The 21,676-nt window shown below is 48.9% G+C and overlaps 1 protein-coding gene across 4 annotated transcripts in view; it reads right to left on the minus strand.

Annotated features, from left to right (window-relative positions):
- LOC117188156 (G protein-coupled receptor kinase 1) overlaps positions 1-1,641 on the minus strand; it is a 316,657-nt gene extending 315,016 nt beyond the window's left edge. For 2 of the 4 annotated variants that reach the window (XM_033391573.1, XM_033391572.1), the window contains exon 1: positions 1,323-1,636. In XM_033391573.1, the coding sequence (XP_033247464.1) occupies positions 1,323-1,435 (113 nt within the window). In that variant the 5' untranslated portion in view covers positions 1,436-1,636. Of the gene's footprint in view, positions 1-1,322 lie in introns of all 4 variants that reach the window. The other 2 variants (XM_033391574.1, XM_033391576.1) reach the window with 1 other exon arrangement.
- Positions 1,642-21,676: the final 20,035 nt, after the last annotated feature.

Here is a 21,676-nt window from a genome sequence, read left to right on the forward strand (position 1 = left end):
GTCCCTATCGCACTTTCCAATCAAAGCACCATACGCTGCTTAATTATAGGCCAGTAGCATCTTCTCCCCCCGGATCAATCTGCCGGGATCACAGCATTGCCCAACCTAGCTAGATGGTCGCAGGTTCACTTCTCTTTTTGTAGAGAACCTTAAATTTCGAGCAATAAAGTCGTTGGCTGAAGTTTCAGTCATTGGAGACGTCCGCTTTTCAACATATTAAGTCGATCTCGTTTTAAATCTCGTATTTCAGAGTACGCAACAATGATAACAGACGAGCAACATAGCTATTCGAATATTTAGTTGACTGATCCATCGTCGTGTGCATCGAAGACAAAGGGCTTCCACGTTAGCAAAAAGGTACTACCCGGCCCTAGAGTGGGTCGCGTGTCTGGTGGAGATTCTCGGCTTGTGTCGGATTTTAGAAGTGTGCTTCGTGTTGGAAGATTAAAAGGTTTGTCCAGGAGCTACGAGAACAAGAACTATGACGACTTTTGCCACTTGTTTTTCGTGGCTGTGCAACAAAAAATAATATAATAAACAATAATCAAATAAAGAACTTAACATCGTCACAAGCTTTGAAGCTTTTTGAAAATTTGCGTAGCGTTTACGACCGTACATATGTACATATGTCGTTTAGTCGACTACCCCCTACAGGCCAAAACGGAGAAAATAAACAAATTTTGTTGATTTGTTGATTTTCAATCAGCGTTGTAGGAGCGGGTTAAAATGAGCGTTACAAATTGTACACTAATCTTTTAATGGATGTATTCCACTAGGAAAAAACAACAATAAATTTGTGTTGATGTTGTTTGTTCACCAGAGTGAATTTATCATTTCTTGGCTGCCGCGCTGCGAACTACAAACTATTCCACGCAACGAAATTATTTAAAGCCCGAAAATAATAATTAAGAACCTTTAGAAATTACATGCAGCTATGTATAAACAATATATATACATTTTTACATAGCCTTTCGTTAAATTATAGTACACGCACACAAATAGTACATAGGTAAGTTATTAAAATTGTTTATTAAATTTACATAAATTGGTTTTATACACGTAAAGTTTATTACTTTAAATTTAAATTAGACTATCAACACATCTATGTACAATACATTTTTAAGTTGTCCTGCTTTCCGTTTAGTGAATCATTATTGAAGAACATAATTACTCATTTACAAATGTAAACATGCATGCAATAAAACGTCCCCATATACATACATATGTATATTCAAACAAGACCGTAATATTGAAAAGATGAGTGGATAGAATAATTTGGGTATACGTCTGTACATACATGCACGCATATTTAAAATGTGTACCTGGGGTCTGGTAAAGTTAATTTCTTGCTGGCCCTTGCAGCTGGAGTGCATTTTGACTTCTCCATTGCCATCAGATAGCTGACATCAGCTAACACAGCTTCCAAGTCCGCCATAGCCTTAATATATTTTTGTTTACGTTGACTTCTCTTTCATTCACGTAAATTATCAAATATTGTGTTAAGTTTAATTTGGTTGATTGAACCAATACTAAAGAATAGTTATTTTTAATTAAAAAAAGTTGATGTATTAATTTATTTCTGACAACAAAAATAAATAGTATGTATATATTTTTCGTTAAACACTTCTTCCTCTTAACAAAAATAGTCTACTAGCAATCGATATATTTTAGCATATCGATATCCACAGTGGAAAATATAGATATATGGCATTCCTAGCAGCGATTTAGATTTGGGGACTAACCAGATGTGCCAGTTCATACTACGAAACGTCACACGCTGGGTTACCAGTCTGAGAACCCCAGAGACTTGGGCTCTGGCGTTCAGGTACTGACGCGTCATCATGAGAGAGCGCAGAGAGAACATCTTTGCATTCCTTAGTACACACGCAATATGTTTCGACAAATATATATGTGTTGGTATGCTTTTTTCGTTTTCCGAGATCTGCTGTTGAACCACGGCTGAAATAATTGCTACCTCTTCATCATCCATTATAAAAAAATAAAAAATTATAAAATATATCTTCCGCGCAAATTTAATGTACTTGTTATTGGCATCAGCTGTTTTTGACGGATGGTGGATGGTGGATGGCGGATGGTGCCAGTGTGAATCGGAGCTTCACATCTGTCAAAAAATCCCAACATTCCTCCGGGATTGGCACAGTGTGCAGAGCCTATAAGTTTTGCAGTTCCGAAACTTTCCCAGTTATTCCACCATCCATTTTCGATGTTCCTAACCCGCACGTTGCTACGCGATAGTTAGACGATGGTTTTAAAATGCAACTCTGAATAATTGTCACTCACAACGAAAAATGATATTCACTGCGAAAACGTAAACCATGATAGTAACAATATGCCAAAAATACAACAGCAATAAGAGCAGCAGAAATAGAACAAAAGAGCGTAAAGTTTATAAATATATATGAAATGGAAGAAGCATCAGAAAATTCCTCCAGGAGAGGTACGTTAATTAGATATATTTGTTATTTATTACTTTGACTATAATATATAAAATTAATACACAATGCAGCACATACGAGAACAGCTGGCGGCAGGTTGAAATGGACTGCTGCACTAGAGAACCTGCTAATCGACAACTGGCAGGAAAACATTGAAGATCTGCGTGGCGTACGTAAAAATTGCAGATGTTGCTGAGTTCTTTTCGGACATCATCGAGTTTTACCTGGATGGTTCATGTAGCTCCAGCTCCTTTTCTGGCAACAAGGGGCCCCCGCCAAAGACAACCAAAAAGGACGACATATCTTGGCTGGCAGAGATCGTCAAAGAGCGACTCGAAGAGCAGGAGGACCATCACAGGAGGTCGGAAAAGATGGTCCAGGACCTAATCAGCATGCAAACACAATTTCAGAATAATTTGTTGGAAGCTATTAAAATAAAAATAGATAAGTGTCTAATTTTCGTTTCTCGTAAACGAAGCCATTCAAAGATGTTAGGCAATTGGGCGACATGTACTCCTCCGAAAACTCGTCGATATGTGCTCTGCGAACTCGTGCAGGATATTGCACACACTGTTTGGAGGCACACTGAAAAGCCTGCCAACTGTTTGGTACTCAGAGGACGAGCCCAACGTGTATAGCGCAATGGCGATGCGCTTTTCCGAAGCAATTGCAGCACGGCAGTTTGTATCCTTTTTCCGCAGCACTTGCAGCCGATTCACTAAAGTCTCAGCACGGCCTCTCCATTCGAAAACTTTCTTTAAAAAACTCCTTTGTTTTCAGGTACATCTTTTATATATAAATTAACAAATTATCTGTTAATAATGGTGCTTAGTTACTAAAGGCGGAAAAAGATAAGTTAAAAGTTAGATAAATTTAAATGATTATAAATGTTGCATGCAATTAGTTTAAAAGACAGTTCAGGGGATAGGGTTTGACAGAGGGAGTTATAATTATGGCATAAAACCCTAAAAGGTTCATGATCAGCATAATTAGACCTACATATGAGTAGACGGATGGACCTAAAAGTACGGGTAGATCAAGATGGAACGGCCAAGTCAATCTGACCCAAGAGAGTTTGGGAGTCAACAGTCCCAAGAAGGAGCTTGTGCACGAACATAACGCCATTGCATATTCTGCGATGGTGCAACGACGGCAGGTCAATAAGATATAGCCTAGACCGGTATGGTGGCACCCTACCTGGATTCTACCCGAGTCCCAGTTAAAGTTCCGAAGGGCAAAAATTAAAAATTGCTTTTGCACGGATTCAATAACAGCCTGCTGCTCTTTATACTGCGGGCTCCACACACAAGAACAATACTCCAATATAGGACGTACTAACGAGATGTTCAGTTGTTTCGTAACGTACGGGTCGTCAAACTCCTTGGACCAACGCTTGATGAACGCTAAAACACCCTTAGCTTTATTTACAGTTGCAGCTATATGGGTGTTGAAACACATCTTATGATCAAAAAGGACTCCGAGGTCATTTGAACTCGAAATTCGCTCAAGGACATGATTTCCTAGAACATATGGGACAAAATGAGGAGCGCGACGGTAAAATGTCATAAGTTTGCATTTGGAAAGGTTCAGAAAAAGAAGATTAGTTGAACACCACAATAGTAGTTCACTTAGATCAAGTTGAAGGCGTGTGTGCAAATACCAATCAGAGTAAGAAAGACAAATTTTGACATCATCAGCATACATTAGTGTAGTAGAGTATGTTATAACTTGAGGAAGGTCGTTCACAAATAAAATAAGCAGGAGCGGGCCCAGATGACTTCCCTGTGGCACACCTGAAGTAACATTAACAGTATTTGACAACACGTTAGAAAACAAAACACGTTGAGTACGGTTAGAGAGATAGGACAAAATCCAATCTAGAAGATTCGTTGGGAACCCTAATAAAGAGAGCTTTTGAATAAGCACAGCATGGTTCACAGAATCGAATGCCTTGCTGAAGTCCGTAAAAACTACATCCGTCTGCAAACCAATTTGAAAACCACGGTGGATTAGGTTAGAAAACTCAAGAAGGTTAGTCGATGTCGAACGATGTCTGAAAAAACCGTGTTGCGACGGAGATATCAAGCTGCAACAAAGATGTTGCAGTTGCCGGGTGACCAGGAACTCAAGAAGCTTCGGGATGGCGGAAAGCTTTGCGATAGCACGATAGTTTTCAATGTTTGATCTTGAACCTTTTTTGTGAAGCGGAATGATGTAGGACTCATTCCAAATTACTGGGAGACAAGACTGTTCCAAGGAGAGGTTGAAGAGAAAGGTCAAGGGTTTGCAAAGGGACTGGGCACAGTGTTTTGAGATGCAACTTGGTACCTTATCTGGACCCGCAGAAAACGATATGTCCATAGATGACAAACCTTCCAGAACAACGCTTTCCTCGAAAAAGGGCAGAAAAATGCTGTTAGCTTGAGGTAGCTGGTACGGATACGGAGTGGATGCGTTGTAAATATGAGACGAGTACGTTGTTTGGAAAAAGGTAGCGAATAAATTTGCAATACCAACAGCAGAAGCTTCTGGTTTGTTCTGGTAATGAAGGGACGGAGGAAAAACGTTTGACTTGCGCTTAGAGTTAACGAACGAATAGAATATTTTAGGATCACTACGAAAGTTACTACTACATTGTGAAAGGTAATGATTATAACACTGACTATTGACGGCAAGGAACAGAGAGCGAGCGGAGGAGTATAGAGCTAAGGCCAACGTGGAGCCCGACTTCTGGTACTTTTTATAGAGCCGGGATTTATTATTTTTTAAGTATGACAAATACTTGGAGAACCAGGGAGACTTGGACGATACAGGTACAGTGATATCTGGAACAAACGTATTAAGGGCGGAGTAAATAGAACTATAAAACGAGTTAACAGTTGCATCTATGTTAGGTAATGAATAAAGAAACGACCAATCAACACGCGAGAGATGTAGATCTAAATCGATAAAGTTTGTTTTGCGAAAACACTTTATGTGACAAGGAGCCATGGAACTGTCAGCACCTCCAGATTGTGTACACTCCAGTGATATCAACAAAGTTGGATGGTAAGCATCTTCAGGGAGAGATATTGGGCTTGCTCTAGATACCGTAGCAAGAGAACCATCGTTAACAAAAACGAGGTCAAGAAGTCTGTCCCTAATGTTTTTAACGGCATTAATTTGGACAAGGGAAATATCCGTTAGCCCATTGATAAAGTCATTATGGCAATTGGGAAACAACAGGTTAGCGTCATTACAAGGCAGCCAAGAAAGAAATGGGAGGTTAAAGTCCCCAATGACAATAATTCGATCATTGCACCCTAATGCAGAAACAACAGTATTAATTGCTGAGAGGTGGTGTAAGTAAAGCTCAGCATCAGACCTGGGAGGAATGTAAGAGCAGGTTAAATAGAAAAATGCGGAGCCAACACGAACGTTGACCGCAACAAATTCAATTCCCTGAATGTTATTGAATGGGAATAACTCCGATGAGAAAACAGATTTAACTGCAATCAGAACCCAACCTGCAAAAGATGGGCGGTCCATTCTATAAATAGTGTAACTACCAATGAAAATTTCATGATCATTGACAGAGGAGTTAAGCCAGGTTTCGGTAAACGCGATGGCATCGAAATCAAAGGACGCGCTATTAGTATGAATTTGACGCAATTTTCCCAGCAAACTGCGGACGTTCTGATAGTGCATGGAAAAATAGTACATCAGTTTTTTGGAGCATGTTCGGTAATTCTTGGACTCGAGTTCGAATCTTTGAGAAGGAACTCATGCACAATTGTATGCTCAGGCCATATTGACGGTTCTAGAGAACAGGATAGTAAAGAATCAGGGAGAAGAATTTTAAAGGATGATATGTTGCGCTTATGTTTAAATGTAAATTTAGTCACAACTATATCAACAGGCGAAGTGTTAAGTTGAGCGGCAAGATGTTGTTTAACATCCTCCGTTGTAGCCTCAGGAATAAGACGAGAAACAAATATTGCTTTCCGAGGGACCACTGCTCTAAGTTGAAGTCCCGAGCGAGAACGAGATGGTGGAGCCACTCCTAAAAGAGATCTCGGTACAAGGGCAGAGGAATTGGCAGCAATGGCTGTAGCAGGAATTGGAGTAGGAATTGGAGCAGGAATTGGAGCAGGAATTGGAGCAGGAATTGGCAAGACGTCGTCAGCAACCAGCACACCCGCACTAGGAGCACTCACCGCGTCAGAAGTGACGGCCACAGAAACTGCAGGGATGGGATTGATGCTGTTGGGAAGTTGGGTGCTCGAAGGAAGCACATTGCTCGGTGTAAAGAACTCCGGAGCCACCGTTGGCGGATTTACAGACAACGGCGTGGCATGACTACACGGAAATGCTTCCGATGGATGAAGGTGGGAGGCAGGCGTACCAATCGGATTAGGTTGCAAGAGATTGGTATCATTATGCGGAATTTTCCGTCTAGGCGATTCGCTCAAGAGTTTGAGCCCAAGAAACTGTTATTCAAGGGCAAGAAATTTCTCGTTGAGAGCCACAAATTGTTTCCGGACATCCAGAAACCCAGTTCGAGTCTGTCTCATAAATGTGCGCATTTCGGCCTCAATCTCCCGACAAGCCAGACATGACCAAGACAGGCCCATGCGTTTCGAGATCAGATCATTCAGCCGGCCAAAATTTCCACCACCAGCACATTTTATGTGGGCAAAATTGTCGCACAGCCAGCAGCTAAGAAATGAATCACCAATGATAACACCACCGAATTCACATTTCTTTGCACTGCAAACAATTGCCATTATGGACAGTAGTAGAATCACTGTGCACGAATAAAAGAAGAACGGAGTGAGATAGCAGGTAAAGTAGGAGAGCATACAGCAGAGCGAGCCAGACAATCAGCTGCAGCGGCAATAATTCAAAGCAGATGATCCAACGAAGTGCAGAAAACGAGCAGTAAACTCACCAAAGCAGAGACACAAAAGAAAAGTCCACAGAGAGGGAGAGTATAGGCAATCCAGAGAGAGTGAGAGCAACAATGCGAGCAGCCCGCTTATGCTCACGAGTGAGTGTGGGCGATGCAAACGCTGATGCGCGAGAACAGTGCACACCGAAGAAGCGATAACGAAAAGCAGACTGGGCAAAAAACAATTACAAATTGCCTGCACGAGTCCGATGTGTTACGTTGCAATATTGAATCTATATTAAACACTTGTTCACAAACAAAACACTGGTGGTTAACACAAAGTAGATTCAAATTAAAGAGATGCGATAATATATCAAAACAAAGTCACAACAATGTTGTATGATATTTAGGCAAAGGGCGGAGAATGCGGGAGCAAGAAAAAAACACAACCGGCTTAAGCAAGAGCTAGAAGCGAACTTTCTCCCAAAAAGTCCCGAACCGCTTTTAAAAACATACAATATGTCCTTGCACTTTAAATATTGGTTGAAGTTAGCAGAAGAAGTACTCACAAACGACCACAACCATTCTGGCTTCAGTTTTTTTGGGGCAGATACCCAGTAAATCATCTCATCCTCGTCCAAGTTAAATTCATGCAAGAAAATATTTTTCTGTTGAACCACAGCCAAAATATTTGCCAAGTCTTCATTATCCATTTTAGGAAAAAAAAAATTTATAAATCTTCCGCGCAAAAATATTGTGTACTTGTCGGCATCAGCTATTTTTGACGAATGGTGAATGGTGCCAGTGTGAATCGGAGTTTCACATCCAACAAAAAATCCCACCGTTCCCCCGGGATGGGCTAAGGGTGCAGAGCCTATTACGGTTATCCCTGAGCTAATATGCACGATAATGGTGTCAAATTTATCTGATTGCATCATCTTTTGCAAGTGCAAGTGTCAAAGGAACACTGATAAAAAAATGTATTGTAATTACGGCAAAAGGGCCATTAGCCATCGGGTGCTACAGGGGGATAAACGGATGGCGGGTCGGCTCGCACAACTGTACACTCGGAATTGAGGCGCAGCCACTCCGGTTAGGCCTCCGGCCTGCGTCCCACACTCCTAGGACACAGAGGGTTGCGAGCGAACCGTCACCCGCCGTATCTGTACACACTGGTGGAAGTGCGACTATACTCTCCGCGTGAGGGCGGCTGGAAACAGGTCCTGGCACGGTCATGTCTCTGCCAGGATGCTGGCGAATGGTAGTCGGGCAGAGAGAAGAAAACTCTCAGTGAAATTACCCCAATCCAAGGTGACACTGTCATATGCCGAGGGATGCATGGCCGATGGGATGCCCGGTCGCTAATATGCAGACTCTGGATACCTGCCGACCTCCAGTTTAAATCAGGCTTCCCGGGGCAAGCGGGCTATGCCTCGGGTGACCAACCCCTTCCCGCCTACTCGTAGGAATAACTATGAAAAACTACAAAAATATAAAAAACAACAACACCGCAAAGGAGCTCGGTACTCCTTTTAAAGAACCGGAGGGACAAGACCATCCCTCTCAATCAACACCTGGGAAACCAGGTCCAACGAAGACTGGGAAAGAGACTCAGTCGGTCCACCGTCTTCAAGCAGCAGCCGCAGCGAGGGGGGCCCGAAAAGCCAATCGGGTCCTTCCAAGTCAGGTGGATCCAAGGGCGAATCGGGTACCGGGGTGGCTGCTAAGCAGAGCGAAATCGTGGCTGAAAAGTGCTCCGGGACCGAAGAACCCAAGGAAGCCCCGACAGGTTGCGTCCCTGCACAACGGGGAGGAAAGCCGTCGTACCAGGACAGGAGACGAGCGGCTTTCATCCTGTCCAACGAGGACCCCAACTACAGGTCGTCAGCCAAAGGAAAGGAGCAGAGGCTGTGGGCCTCCTCAATCCTGCCACTGTTCCAGCCAGCCAAAGCCGGAAAGGGCGCAGCCAAGGCCCCCAACAAGCGGCAGCGCTCAGCGGAGGACCCCGCTAATCAGCCAGGCCAAGCCCAGCAAGCCAAGCGGGTTCGCTGAGGTGTCGAGGGGCAAGACCCTGATCGGTGTCCTGGACAGGGGCGCCGGGGAAAGCCGTGTCCCTCGCGACAAGTGGCACCTGGTGGCGAACGAGCTCCAAGACCGGTTCCTATAGGAACTGGAGGAGAACGGCGGACCACCGCCAAAGTGTGAGGACGCAGGGTGGCATCAAGGCAAGGTGAAAGCCATCGCCTGCCAAGACGCTCGCTCTGCGGCCCTCTACATGAAGGTGGTGGCCGCGCTCAAAGAGGTCTATCCAGGGGCGAAACTGGAGGCTGTGAGATGGGAGGATGTTCCCAGCCGTCCTAGAGCCAGAGCGTGGGTCTCGGCTAAACCTGCAGAACCTGAGAAAAACCTCAGGCTACTGCAGGTCTGCAACCCCCACCTTCCCACAGCCGATTGGAAGGTGGCCAAGGCGGAGGATACCCTAGGACAGAGGCGCCAGATAATCCTCGTCCTTAATGAGGAGTCGCTAGAACCCCTCGGGAACAAAAAAGTCAACATCGTTGTTGGGGAGGTGCCGGAGTCCCCCGACACCGATCTAGAAACAACAATGGTGGAGGCGAGCCTCAGGAATGTCATTGACGCTCCTGCAGATAAACATCCACCATTGTAAGGCAGCATGCGATGCTCTACTGCTCCACCTGGCCACCTACAAGTCCGATCGCAAGGGCAGGCAAGCGGAGGTCGAGCCAGACCCGGTGCTGCCGGAGATCCCGAAAGAGGGGGCCTCGTGTGAGGAGGACAACCCGGCGTCGGATGCGGCGTCCATGATGTCGGACGACATCCAGAGGTCTCAGCCACATCGTTGTTGGGGAGGAGCCGGAGTCCCCCGACACCGATCTAGAAACAACAATGGTGAAGGCGAGCCTCAGGAATGTCATTGACGCTCCTGCAGATAAACCTCTACCATTGTAAGGCAGCATGCGATGCTCTACTGCTCCACCTGGCCAAGGGTGGAGCCGACATAGTCCTAATTCAGGAGCCCTGGATCCTCGGAAACAGGGTCTCCGGTCTGAGGACTTCAGACTACAAGCTATAAGCTGAAACCGTAGGAAAAATTCGTACCTGCATTCTTGCAAAAAGAGAGTTGCACTTATTTTTGCTCCCAAATTTCAGCAACGAGGACTACACTGCAGTGAGCTTCGAAGGCCAGGAGCGCTCACTGAGGATCTGATCCGCATACATGGGGCATGATCAACCAGACCCCCTCCACACGCGCCTCTCCGGGCTCTAATCGCAGACTGTTCGGCCAAGGACATCGGCCTAATTGTGGGGTGTGACGCCAATGCACATCACTGTCAGTGGGGAAGCACTGACACAAACGAAAGGGGTGAGTACCTTTTCAGTTACTTACTGACCACTCAGATGGTCTTATTAAACCGGGGTAGTGATCCCACCTTTATTATTAAAAACCGCAAGGAGGTCCTGGACCTCACGCTTGCCTCTCATGAGATACAGAGTAACATTGTATCCTGGAGGGTCCTGGAAGAGCACTCCTTCTCGGACCACAGGTACGTGGAAACTGTTTTCTCCTTCTCAGTACCGAAGCCAGTTCGTTTCCGGAACATCATGCGGACAAACTGGACTCGGTACTCTGATTACCTCTGTCGTGTTCTCCCTGAGCCCCCATCTGAGGAGGAGTTCTCCACGGAGGCCACGACCCGTCTACTTAAGATCTTTACTAACGCCTGCAATAAGGCGCTCGACAAAGCATGCCCCTCTAGCAAGAACAGAAGCCGGAGGAAACCTGAATGGTGGAATCCGAAACTGGATGAACTCCGGAAAGCCGAATACAAGGCCAGTCTGTCAACCTACAACAAAGAACTTAGAAAAGACAAACGCGCTTCCTGGCGTAAGTTCGAGAGTAACTCAGAAGCCTCGCGCTTGCGCAGAGTTCTCTCGAAGACAACACCCACCCTGGGCTACTTGAAGAACACCGACCAGTCGTGGACTATGTCCAGCGATGAGTCGCTAAATTTTCTCCTAAATACTCACTTCCCTGGCTGCGATGAAAACAGACCCAACTACTACGCGCCTCCTTCTGTCTCTTCTCAAATGCCATCCTGAGCCTGCTAAGCCAGGAGAAATGTTCTCCTGGGCGATCAGAAGCTTTAAACCTTACAAGTCCGCGGGGCCAGACGGCATTTTCCCTGCCCAACTGATTCACGCGGGACATAAAGCCTTTAACTGGCTCAAAATAATTTACGAGGGAATTTTCCACGGGTGCATTCCTGACACCTGGCTTCAGACCAAAGTCTTATTCATACCCAAGGCAGGCAAGCCCTCGCACACTGCCCCAAAAGATTTCAGACCCATTAGTCTATCGTCTTTTCTTCTAAAGGTGATGGAACGGCTCCTGGGGCTGCATCTCACGGCGTGTATTCCGTCCAGTCTGATCTCAGACTCCCAGCATGCCTCTCCGAAGGGAAGATCCACCGAAACGGCCCTACACTCGATTACATCGATCATCGAAGCGTCCCTTAACTTTAAGGAGTACACCCTAGTAGCCTTCCTCGTCATAGAAAGCGCCTTTAACAACATCCTTCCGACCACCATCACGGGCGCACTGACGGATCTGGGGGTTGACTCCAGGACGGTGAGCCTGATCGATCAGATGCTACAATGCAGGACGGTTGAGGCATCACTGGGGACGTCAACGTGCACCAGATTTGTCAGCAGAGGCACACCGCAGGGCGGAGTCCTCTCGCCCCTCCTATGGAACGTGGCAGTGAACACACTGCTGCGTGAGATCGAGGGGGGTGGCTGCCGTGTGGTGGCGTATGCGGACGATGTTGCTATAGCCCTCTCCGGAAAATTTCCGCAGACGTTGTGTGAGTGCATGACAAGTACTCTCGCGAAAATGTCAAGATGGGCAGACAAAAGCGGGTTAGGAGTTAATCCGTCTAAAACGAAACTTGTCCTTTTCACTAGGAAGTACAAAGTTCCGGTACTGACACCCCCAAAACTCTGTGGGGAGGCGCCAGTTTTTAGCAATAATGCCAAGTATCTTGGCCCAATCCTCGACAGAAAGCTCGATTGGAAACTGAGCATAGAGGATAGAGTAAAGAAGGCCACAGTGGCCCTTTACACATGCACGAAAGCAATTGGACTAAGATAGGGAATGACCCCGTATATAGTTCGGTGGCTATGGAGTGCTCTATGCTCTATGGAGTGGTAGTATGGTGGCCAGCCCTAGACAAAAGTAATTGTCTTAACAGACTCAGTAGAGTTCAACGCATGGCAGAGCTATGCATAACTGGCGGGTTACGCACTACTCCTGGGGAAGCCCTGGATACCGTGCTGAACCACCTCCCTGTAGATCTCATGAGTAAGAAGGTGGAAAGCGTCCGTGGTTGGGCACTCGGGAGTCCTGATAAGACTCCCGCAATTACCAGAGAGGACAGATTACTGTATCCCTAGTGATCACCTCTCGACTCCCTTCCAGGTATCAATCCCACCTAGGGAGGACTGGGAGATGGGCGAACCAGGACCTGCAAATGCGGTTCACTTCTACACTGATGGCTCAGAGGACGAGCCCAACGTGTATAGCGCAATGGCGATGCGCTTTTCCGAAGCAATTGCAGTACGGCAGTATGTATCTTTTTCCGCAGCACTTGCAGCCGATTCACTAAAATCTCAAAGCACGGCCTCTCCATTCGAAAACTTTCTTTGAAAAACTCCTCTTTGTTTTCAGGTACATCTTTCTCCCAAAAAGTCCCGAGCCGCTTTTAAAAACATACAACTTTGGTTGAAGTTAGCAGAAAAAGTACTCACAAACGACCATAGCCATTCTGGCTTCAGTTTTTTTGGGGCAGATACCCAGTAAATCATCTCATCCTCGTCCAAGTTAAATTCATGCAAGAAAATATTTTTCTGTTGAACCGCAGCCAAAATATTTGAAAAGGGCAAAAGGGCCATTAGCCATCGGGTGCTACAGGGGGATAAACGGATGGCGGGTCGGCTCGCACAACTGTACACTCGGAATTGAGGCGCAGCCACTCCGGTTAGGCCTCCGGCCTGCGTCCCACACTCCTAGGACACAGAGGGTTGCGAGCGAACCGTCACCCGCCGTATCTGTACACACTGGTGGAAGTGCGACTATACTCTCCGCGTGAGGGCGGCTGGAAACAGGTCCTGGCACGGTCATGTCTCTGCCAGGATGCTGGCGAATGGTAGTCGGGCAGAGAGAAGAAAACTCTCAGTGAAATTACCCCAATCCAAGGTTACACTGTCATATGCCGAGGGATGCATGGCCGATGGGATGCCCGGTCGCTAATATGCAGACTCTGGATACCTGCCGACCTCCAGTTTAAATCAGGCTTCCCGGGGCAAGCGGGCTATGCCTCGGGTGACCAACCCCTTCCCGCCTACTCGTAGGAATAACTATGAAAAACTACAAAAATATAAAAAACAACAACACCGCAAAGGAGCTCGGTACTCCTTTTAAAGAACCGGAGGGACAAGACCATCCCTCTCAATCAACACCTGGGAAACCAGGTCCAACGAAGACTGGGAAAGAGACTCAGTCGGTCCACCGTCTTCAAGCAGCAGCCGCAGCGAGGGGGGGCCGAAAAGCCAATCGGGTCCTTCCAAGTCAGGTGGATCCAAGGGCGAATCGGGTACCGGGGTGGCTGCTAAGCAGAGCGAAATCGTGGCTGAAAAGCGCTCCGGGACCGAAGAACCCAAGGAAGCCCCGACAGGTTGCGTCCCTGCACAACGGGGAGGAAAGCCGTCGTACCAGGACAGGAGACGAGCGGCTTTCATCCTGTCCAACGAGGACCCCAACTACAGGTCGTCAGCCAAAGGAAAGGAGCAGAGGCTGTGGGCCTCCTCAATCCTGCCACTGTTCCAGCCAGCCAAAGCCGGAAAGGGCGCAGCCAAGGCCCCCAACAAGCGGCAGCGCTCAGCGGAGGACCCCGCTAATCAGCCAGGCCAAGCCCAGCAAGCCAAGCGGGTTCGCTGAGGTGTCGAGGGGCAAGACCCTGATCGGTGTCCTGGACAGGGGCGCCGGGGAAAGCCGTGTCCCTCGCGACAAGTGGCACCTGGTGGAGAACGAGCTCCAAGACCGGTTCCTACAGGAACTGGAGGAGAACGGCGGACCACCGCCAAAGTGTGAGGACGCAGGGTGGCATCAAGGCAAGGTGAAAGCCATCGCCTGCCAAGACGCTCGCTCTGCGGCCCTCTACATGAAGGTGGTGGACGCGCTCAAAGAGGTCTATCCAGGGGCGAAACTGGAGGCTGTGAGATGGGAGGATGTTCCCAGCCGTCCTAGAGCCAGAGCGTGGGTCTCGGCTAAACCTGCAGAACCTAAGAAAATCCTCAGGCTACTGCAGTTCTGCAACTCCCACCTTCCCACAGCCGATTGGAAGGTGGCCAAGGCGGAGGATACCCTAGGACAGAGGCGCCAGATAATCCTCGTCCTTAATGAGGAGTCGCTAGAACCCCTCGGGAACAAAAAAGTCAACATATCCACCTACAAGTCCGATCGCAAGGGCAGGCAAGCGGAGGTCGAGCCAGACCCGGTGCTGCCGGAGATCCCGAAAGAGGGGGCCTCGTGTGAGGAGGACAACCCGGCGTCGGATGCGGCGTCCATGATGTCGGACGACATCCAGAGGTCTCAGCCACATCGTTGTTGGGGAGGAGCCGGAGTCCCCCGACACCGATCTAGAAACAACAATGGTGGAGGCGAGCCTCAGGAATGTCATTGACGCTCCTGCAGATAAACCTCCACCATTGTAAGGCAGCATGCGATGCTCTACTGCTCCACCTGGCCAAAGGTGGAGCCGACATAGTCCTAATTCAGGAGCCCTGGATCCTCGGAAACAGGGTCTCCGGTCTGAGGACTTCAGACTACAAGCTAAAAGCTGAAACCGTAGGAAAAATTCGTACCTGCATTCTTGCAAAAAGAGAGTTGCACTTATTTTTGCTCCCAAATTTCAGCAACGAGGACCACACTGCAGTGAGCCTCGAAGGCCAGGAGCGCTCACTGAGGATCTGCTCCGCATACATGGGGCATGATCAACCAGACCCCCCTCCACACGCGCCTCTCCGGGCTCTAATCGCAGACTGTTCGGCCAAGGACATCGGCCTAATTGTGGGGTGTGACGCCAATGCACATCACTGTCAGTGGGGAAGCACTGACACAAACGAAAGGGGTGAGTACCTTTTCAGTTACTTTCTGACCACTCAGATGGTCTTATTAAACCGGGGTAGTGATCCCACCTTTATTATTAAAAACCGCAAGGAGGTCCTGGACCTCACGCTTGCCTCTCATGAGATACAGAGTATCATTGTATCCTGGAGGGTCCTGGAAGAGCACTCCTTCTCGGACCACAGGTACGTGGAAACTGTTTTCTCCTTCTCAGTACCGAAGCCAGTTCGTTTCCGGAACATCATGCGGACAAACTGGACTCGGTACTCTGACTACCTCTGTCGTGTTCTCCCTGAGCCCCCATCTGAGGAGGAGTTCTCCACGGACGCCACCACCCGTCTACTTAAGATCTTTACTAACGCCTGCAATAAGGCGCTCGACAAAGCATGCCCCTCTAGCAAGAACAGAAGCCGGAGGAAACCTGAATGGTGGAATCCGAAACTGGATGAACTCCGGAAAGCCTCCCGGAGACTCTTCAATAAAGCTAAGGCTGAGAAAGTTGAGCAAAACTGGGCCGAATACAAGGCCAGTCTGTCAACCTACAACAAAGAGCTTAGAAAAGCCAAACGGGCCTCCTGGCGTAAGTTCTGCAGCGAAATCGAGAGTAGCTCAGAAGCCTCGCGCTTGCGCAGAGTTCTCTCGAAGACAACACCCACCCTGGGCTACTTGAAGAACACCGACCAGTCGTGGACTACGTCCAGCGATGAGTCGCTAAATTTTCTCCTAAATACTCACTTCCCTGGCTGCGATGAAAACAGACCCAACTACTACGCGCCTCCTTCTGTCTCTTCTCAAATGCCATCCTGAGCCTGCTAAGCCAGGAGAAATGTTCTCCTGGGCGATCAGAAGCTTTAAACCTTACAAGTCCGCGGGGCCAGACGGCATTTTCCCTGCCCAACTGATTCACGCGGGCTTTATCCATTAACTGGCTCAAAATAATTTACGAGGGAATTTTCTCCCACGGGTGCATTCCTGACACCTGGCTTCAGACCAAAGTCGTATTCATACCCAAGGCAGGCAAGCCCTCGCACACTGCCCCAAAAGATTTCAGACCCATTAGTCTATCGTCTTTTCTTCTAAAGGCGATGGAACGGCTCCTGGGGCTGCATCTCACGGCGTGTATTCCGTCCAGTCTGATCTCAGACTCCCAGCATGCCTCTCCGAAGGGAAGATCCACCGAAACGGCCCTACTCCTATGGAACGTGGCAGTGAACACACTGCTGCGTGAGATCGAGGGGGGTGGCTGCCGTGTGGTGGCGTATGCGGACGATGTTGCTATAGCCCTCTCCGGAAAATTTCCGCAGACTTTGTGTGAGTGCATGACAAGTACTCTCGCGAAAATGTCAAGATGGGCAGACAAAAGCGGGTTAGGAGTTAATCCGTCTAAAACGAAACTTGTCCTTTTCACTAGGAAGTACAAAGTTCCGGTACTGACACCCCCAAAACTCTGTGGGGAGGCGCCAGTTTTTAGCAATAATGCCAAGTATCTTGGCCCAATCCTCGACAGAAAGCTCGATTGGAAACTGAGCATAGAGGATAGAGTAAAGAAGGCCACAGTGGCCCTTTACACATGCACGAAAGCAATTGGACTAAGATAGGGAATGACCCCGTATATAGTTCGGTGGCTATGGAGTGCTCTATGCTCTATGGAGTGGTAGTATGGTGGCCAGCCCTAGACAAAAGTAATTGTCTTAACAGACTCAGTAGAGTTCAACGCATGGCAGAGCTATGCATAACTGGCGGGTTACGCACTACTCCTGGGGAAGCCCTGGATACCGTGCTGAACCACCTCCCTGTAGATCTCATGAGTAAGAAGGTGGAAAGCGTCCGTGGTTGGGCACTCGGGAGTCCTGATAAGACTCCCGCAATTACCAGAGAGGACAGATTACTGTATCCCTAGTGATCACCTCTCGACTCCCTTCCAGGTATCAATCCCACCTAGGGAGGACTGGGAGATGGGCGAACCAGGACCTGCAAATGCGGTTCACTTCTACACTGATGGCTCAGAGGACGAGCCCAACGTGTATAGCGCAATGGCGATGCGCTTTTCCGAAGCAATTGCAGTACGGCAGTATGTATCTTTTTCCGCAGCACTTGCAGCCGATTCACTAAAATCTCAAAGCACGGCCTCTCCATTCGAAAACTTTCTTTGAAAAACTCCTCTTTGTTTTCAGGTACATCTTTCTCCCAAAAAGTCCCGAGCCGCTTTTAAAAACATACAACTTTGGTTGAAGTTAGCAGAAAAAGTACTCACAAACGACCATAACCATTCTGGCTTCAGTTTTTTTGGGGCAGATACCCAGTAAATCATCTCATCCTCGTCCAAGTTAAATTCATGCAAGAAAATATTTTTCTGTTGAACCGCAGCCAAAATATTTGCCAAGTCTTTATTATCCATTTTAGGAAAAAAAAAATGTATAAATCTTCCGCCCAAAAATATTGTGTACTTATCGGCATCAGCTATTTTTGACGGATGGTGAATGGTGCCAGTGTGAATCGGAGTTTCACATCCAACAAAAAATCCCACCGTTCCCCCGGGATGGGCTAAGGGTGCAGAGCCTATTACGGTTATCCCTGAGCTAATATGCACGATAATGGTGTCAAATTTATCTGATTGCATCATCTTTTGCAAGTGCAAGTGTCAAAGGAACACTGATAAAAAAATGTATTGTAATTACGGCAAAAGGGCCATTAGCCATCGGGTGCTACAGGGGGATAAACGGATGGCGGGTCGGCTCGCACAACTGTACACTCGGAATTGAGGCGCAGCCACTCCGGTTAGGCCTCCGGCCTGCGTCCCACACTCCTAGGACACAGAGGGTTGCGAGCGAACCGTCACCCGCCGTATCTGTACACACTGGTGGAAGTGCGACTATACTCTCCGCGTGAGGGCGGCTGGAAACAGTTCCTGGCACGGTCATGTCTCTGCCAAGATGCTGGCGAATGGTAGTTGGGCAGAGAGAAGAAAACTCTCAGTGAAATTACCCCAATCCAAGGTGACACTGTCATATGCCGAGGGATGCATGGCCGATGGGATTCCCGGTCGCTAATATGCGGACTCTGGATACCTGCCGACCTCCAGTTTAAATCAGGCTTCCCGGGGCAAGCGGGCTATGCCTCGGGTGACCAACCCCTTCCCGCCTACTCGTAGGAATAACTATGAAAAACTACAAAAATATAAAAAAACAACAACACCGCAAAGGAGCTCGGTACTCCGGAGGACATGACCATCCCTCTCAATCAACACCTGGGAAACCAGGTCCAACGAAGACTGGGAAAGAGACTCAGTCGGTCCACCGTCGTCAAGCAGCAGCCGCAGCGAGGGGGGCCCGAAAAGCCAATCGGGTCCTTCCAAGTCAGGTGGATCCAAGGGCGAATCGGGTACCGGGGTGGCTGCTAAGCAGAGCGAAATCGTGGCTGAAAAGCGCTCCGGGACCGAAGAACCCAAGGAAGCCCCGACAGGTTGCGTCCCTGCACAACGGGGAGGAAAGCCGTCGTACCAGGACAGGAGACGAGCGGCTTTCATCCTGTCCAACGAGGACCCCAACTACAGGTCGTCAGCCAAAGGAAAGGAGCAGAGGCTGTGGGCCTCCTCAATCCTGCCACTGTTCCAGCCAGCCAAAGCCGGAAAGGGCGCAGCCAAGGCCCCCAACAAGCGGCAGCGCTCAGCGGAGGACCCCGCTAATCAGCCAGGCCAAGCCCAGCAAGCCAAGCGGGTTCGCTGAGGTGTCGAGGGGCAAGACCCTGATCGGTGTCCTGGACAGGGGCGCCGGGGAAAGCCGTGTCCCTCGCGACAAGTGGCACCTGGTGGAGAACGAGCTCCAAGACCGGTTCCTACAGGAACTGGAGGAGAACGGCGGACCACCGCCAAAGTGTGAGGACGCAGGGTGGCATCAAGGCAAGGTGAAAGCCATCGCCTGCCAAGACGCTCGCTCTGCGGCCCTCTACATGAAGGTGGTGGCCGCGCTCAAAGAGGTCTATCCAGGGGCGAAACTGGAGGCTGTGAGATGGGAGGATGTTCCCAGCCGTCCTAGAGCCAGAGCGTGGGTCTCGGCTAAACCTGCAGAACCTAAGAAAATCCTCAGGCTACTGCAGGTCTGCAACCCCCACCTTCCCACAGCCGATTGGAAGGTGGCCAAGGCGGAGGATACCCTAGGACAGAGGCGCCAGATAATCCTCGTCCTTAATGAGGAGTCGCTAGAACCCCTCGGGAACAAAAAAGTCAACATCGTTGTTGGGGAGGTGCCGGAGTCCCCCGACACCGATCTAGAAACAACAATGGTGGAGGCGAGCCTCAGGAATGTCATTGACGCTCCTGCAGATAAACATCCACCATTGTAAGGCAGCATGCGATGCTCTACTGCTCCACCTGGCCACCTACAAGTCCGATCGCAAGGGCAGGCAAGCGGAGATCGAGCCAGACCCGGTGCTGCCGGAGATCCCGAAAGAGGGGGCCTCGTGTGAGGAGGACAACCCGGCGTCGGATGCGGCGTCCATGATGTCGGACGACATCCAGAGGTCTCAGCCACATCGTTGTTGGGGAGGAGCCGGAGTCCCCCGACACCGATCTAGAAACAACAATGGTGGAGGCGAGCCTCAGGAATGTCATTGACGCTCCTGCAGATAAACATCCACCATTGTAAGGCAGCATGCGATGCTCTACTGCTCCACCTGGCCAAGGGTGGAGCCGACATAGTCCTAATTCAGGAGCCCTGGATCCTCGGAAACAGACGGGCCAGACGGCATTTTCCCTGCCCAACTGATTCACGCGGGCTTTATCCTTTAACTGGCTCAAAATAATTTACGAGGGAATTTTCTACGGGTGCATTCCTCACACCTGGCTTCAGACCAAAGTCTTATTCATACCCAAGGCAGGCAAGCCCTCGCACACTGCCCCAAAAGATTTCAGACCCATTAGTCTATCGTCTTTTCTTCTAAAGGTGATGGAACGGCTCCTGGGGCTGCATCTCACGGCGTGTATTCCGTCCAGTCTGATCTCAGACTCCCAGCATGCCTCTCCGAAGGGAAGATCCACCGAAACGGCCCTACACTCGATTACATCGATCATCGAAGCGTCCCTTAACTTTAAGGAGTACACCCTAGTAGCCTTCCTCGTCATAGAAAGCGCCTTTAACAACATCCTTCCGACCACCATCACGGGCGCACTGACGGATCTGGGGGTTGACTCCAGGACGGTGAGCCTGATCGATCAGATGCTACAATGCAGGACGGTTGAGGCATCACTGGGGACGTCAACGTGCACCAGATTTGTCAGCAGAGGCACACCGCAGGGCGGAGTCCTCTCGCCCCTCCTATGGAACGTGGCAGTGAACACACTGCTGCGTGAGATCGAGGGGGGTGGCTGCCGTGTGGTGGCGTATGCGGACGATGTTGCTATAGCCCTCTCCGGAAAATTTCCGCAGACGTTGTGTGAGTGCATGACAAGTACTCTCGCGAAAATGTCAAGATGGGCAGACAAAAGCGGGTTAGGAGTTAATCCGTCTAAAACGGAACTTGTCCTTTTCACTAGGAAGTACAAAGTTCCGGTACTGACACCCCCAAAACTCTGTGGGGAGGCGCCAGTTTTTAGCAATAAAGCCAAGTATCTTGGCCCAATCCTCGACAGAAAGCTCGATTGGAAACTGGGCATAGAGGATAGAGTAAAGAAGGCCACAGTGGCCCTTTACACATGCACGAAAGCAATTGGACTAAGATCTCTATGCTCTATGGAGTGGTAGTATGGTGGCCAGCCCTAGACAAAAGTAATTGTCTTAACAGACTCAGTAGAGTTCAACGCATGGCAGAGCTATGCACAACTGGCGGGTTACGCACTACTCCTTGGGAAGCCCTGGATACCGTGCTGAACCTCCTCCCTGTAGATCTCATGAGTAAGAAGGTGGAAAGCGTCCGTGGTTGGGCACTCGGGAGTCCTGATAAGACTCCCGCAATTACCGGAGAGGACAGATTACTGTATCCCTAGTGATCACCTCTCGACTCCCTTCCAGGTATCAATCCCACCTAGGGAGGACTGGGAGATGGTCGAACCAGGACCTGCAAATGCGGTTCACTTCTACACTGATGGCTCAAAGTTAGACGGCCGCGTGGGAGGCGCAGTCTACTGCTGCGAGCTGAACATCAGTCATT

The sequence above is a fragment of the Drosophila miranda genome, chromosome 3 (assembly GCF_003369915.1).
Source record: "Drosophila miranda strain MSH22 chromosome 3, D.miranda_PacBio2.1, whole genome shotgun sequence".
Lineage (NCBI taxonomy): Eukaryota > Metazoa > Arthropoda > Insecta > Diptera > Drosophilidae > Drosophila > Drosophila miranda.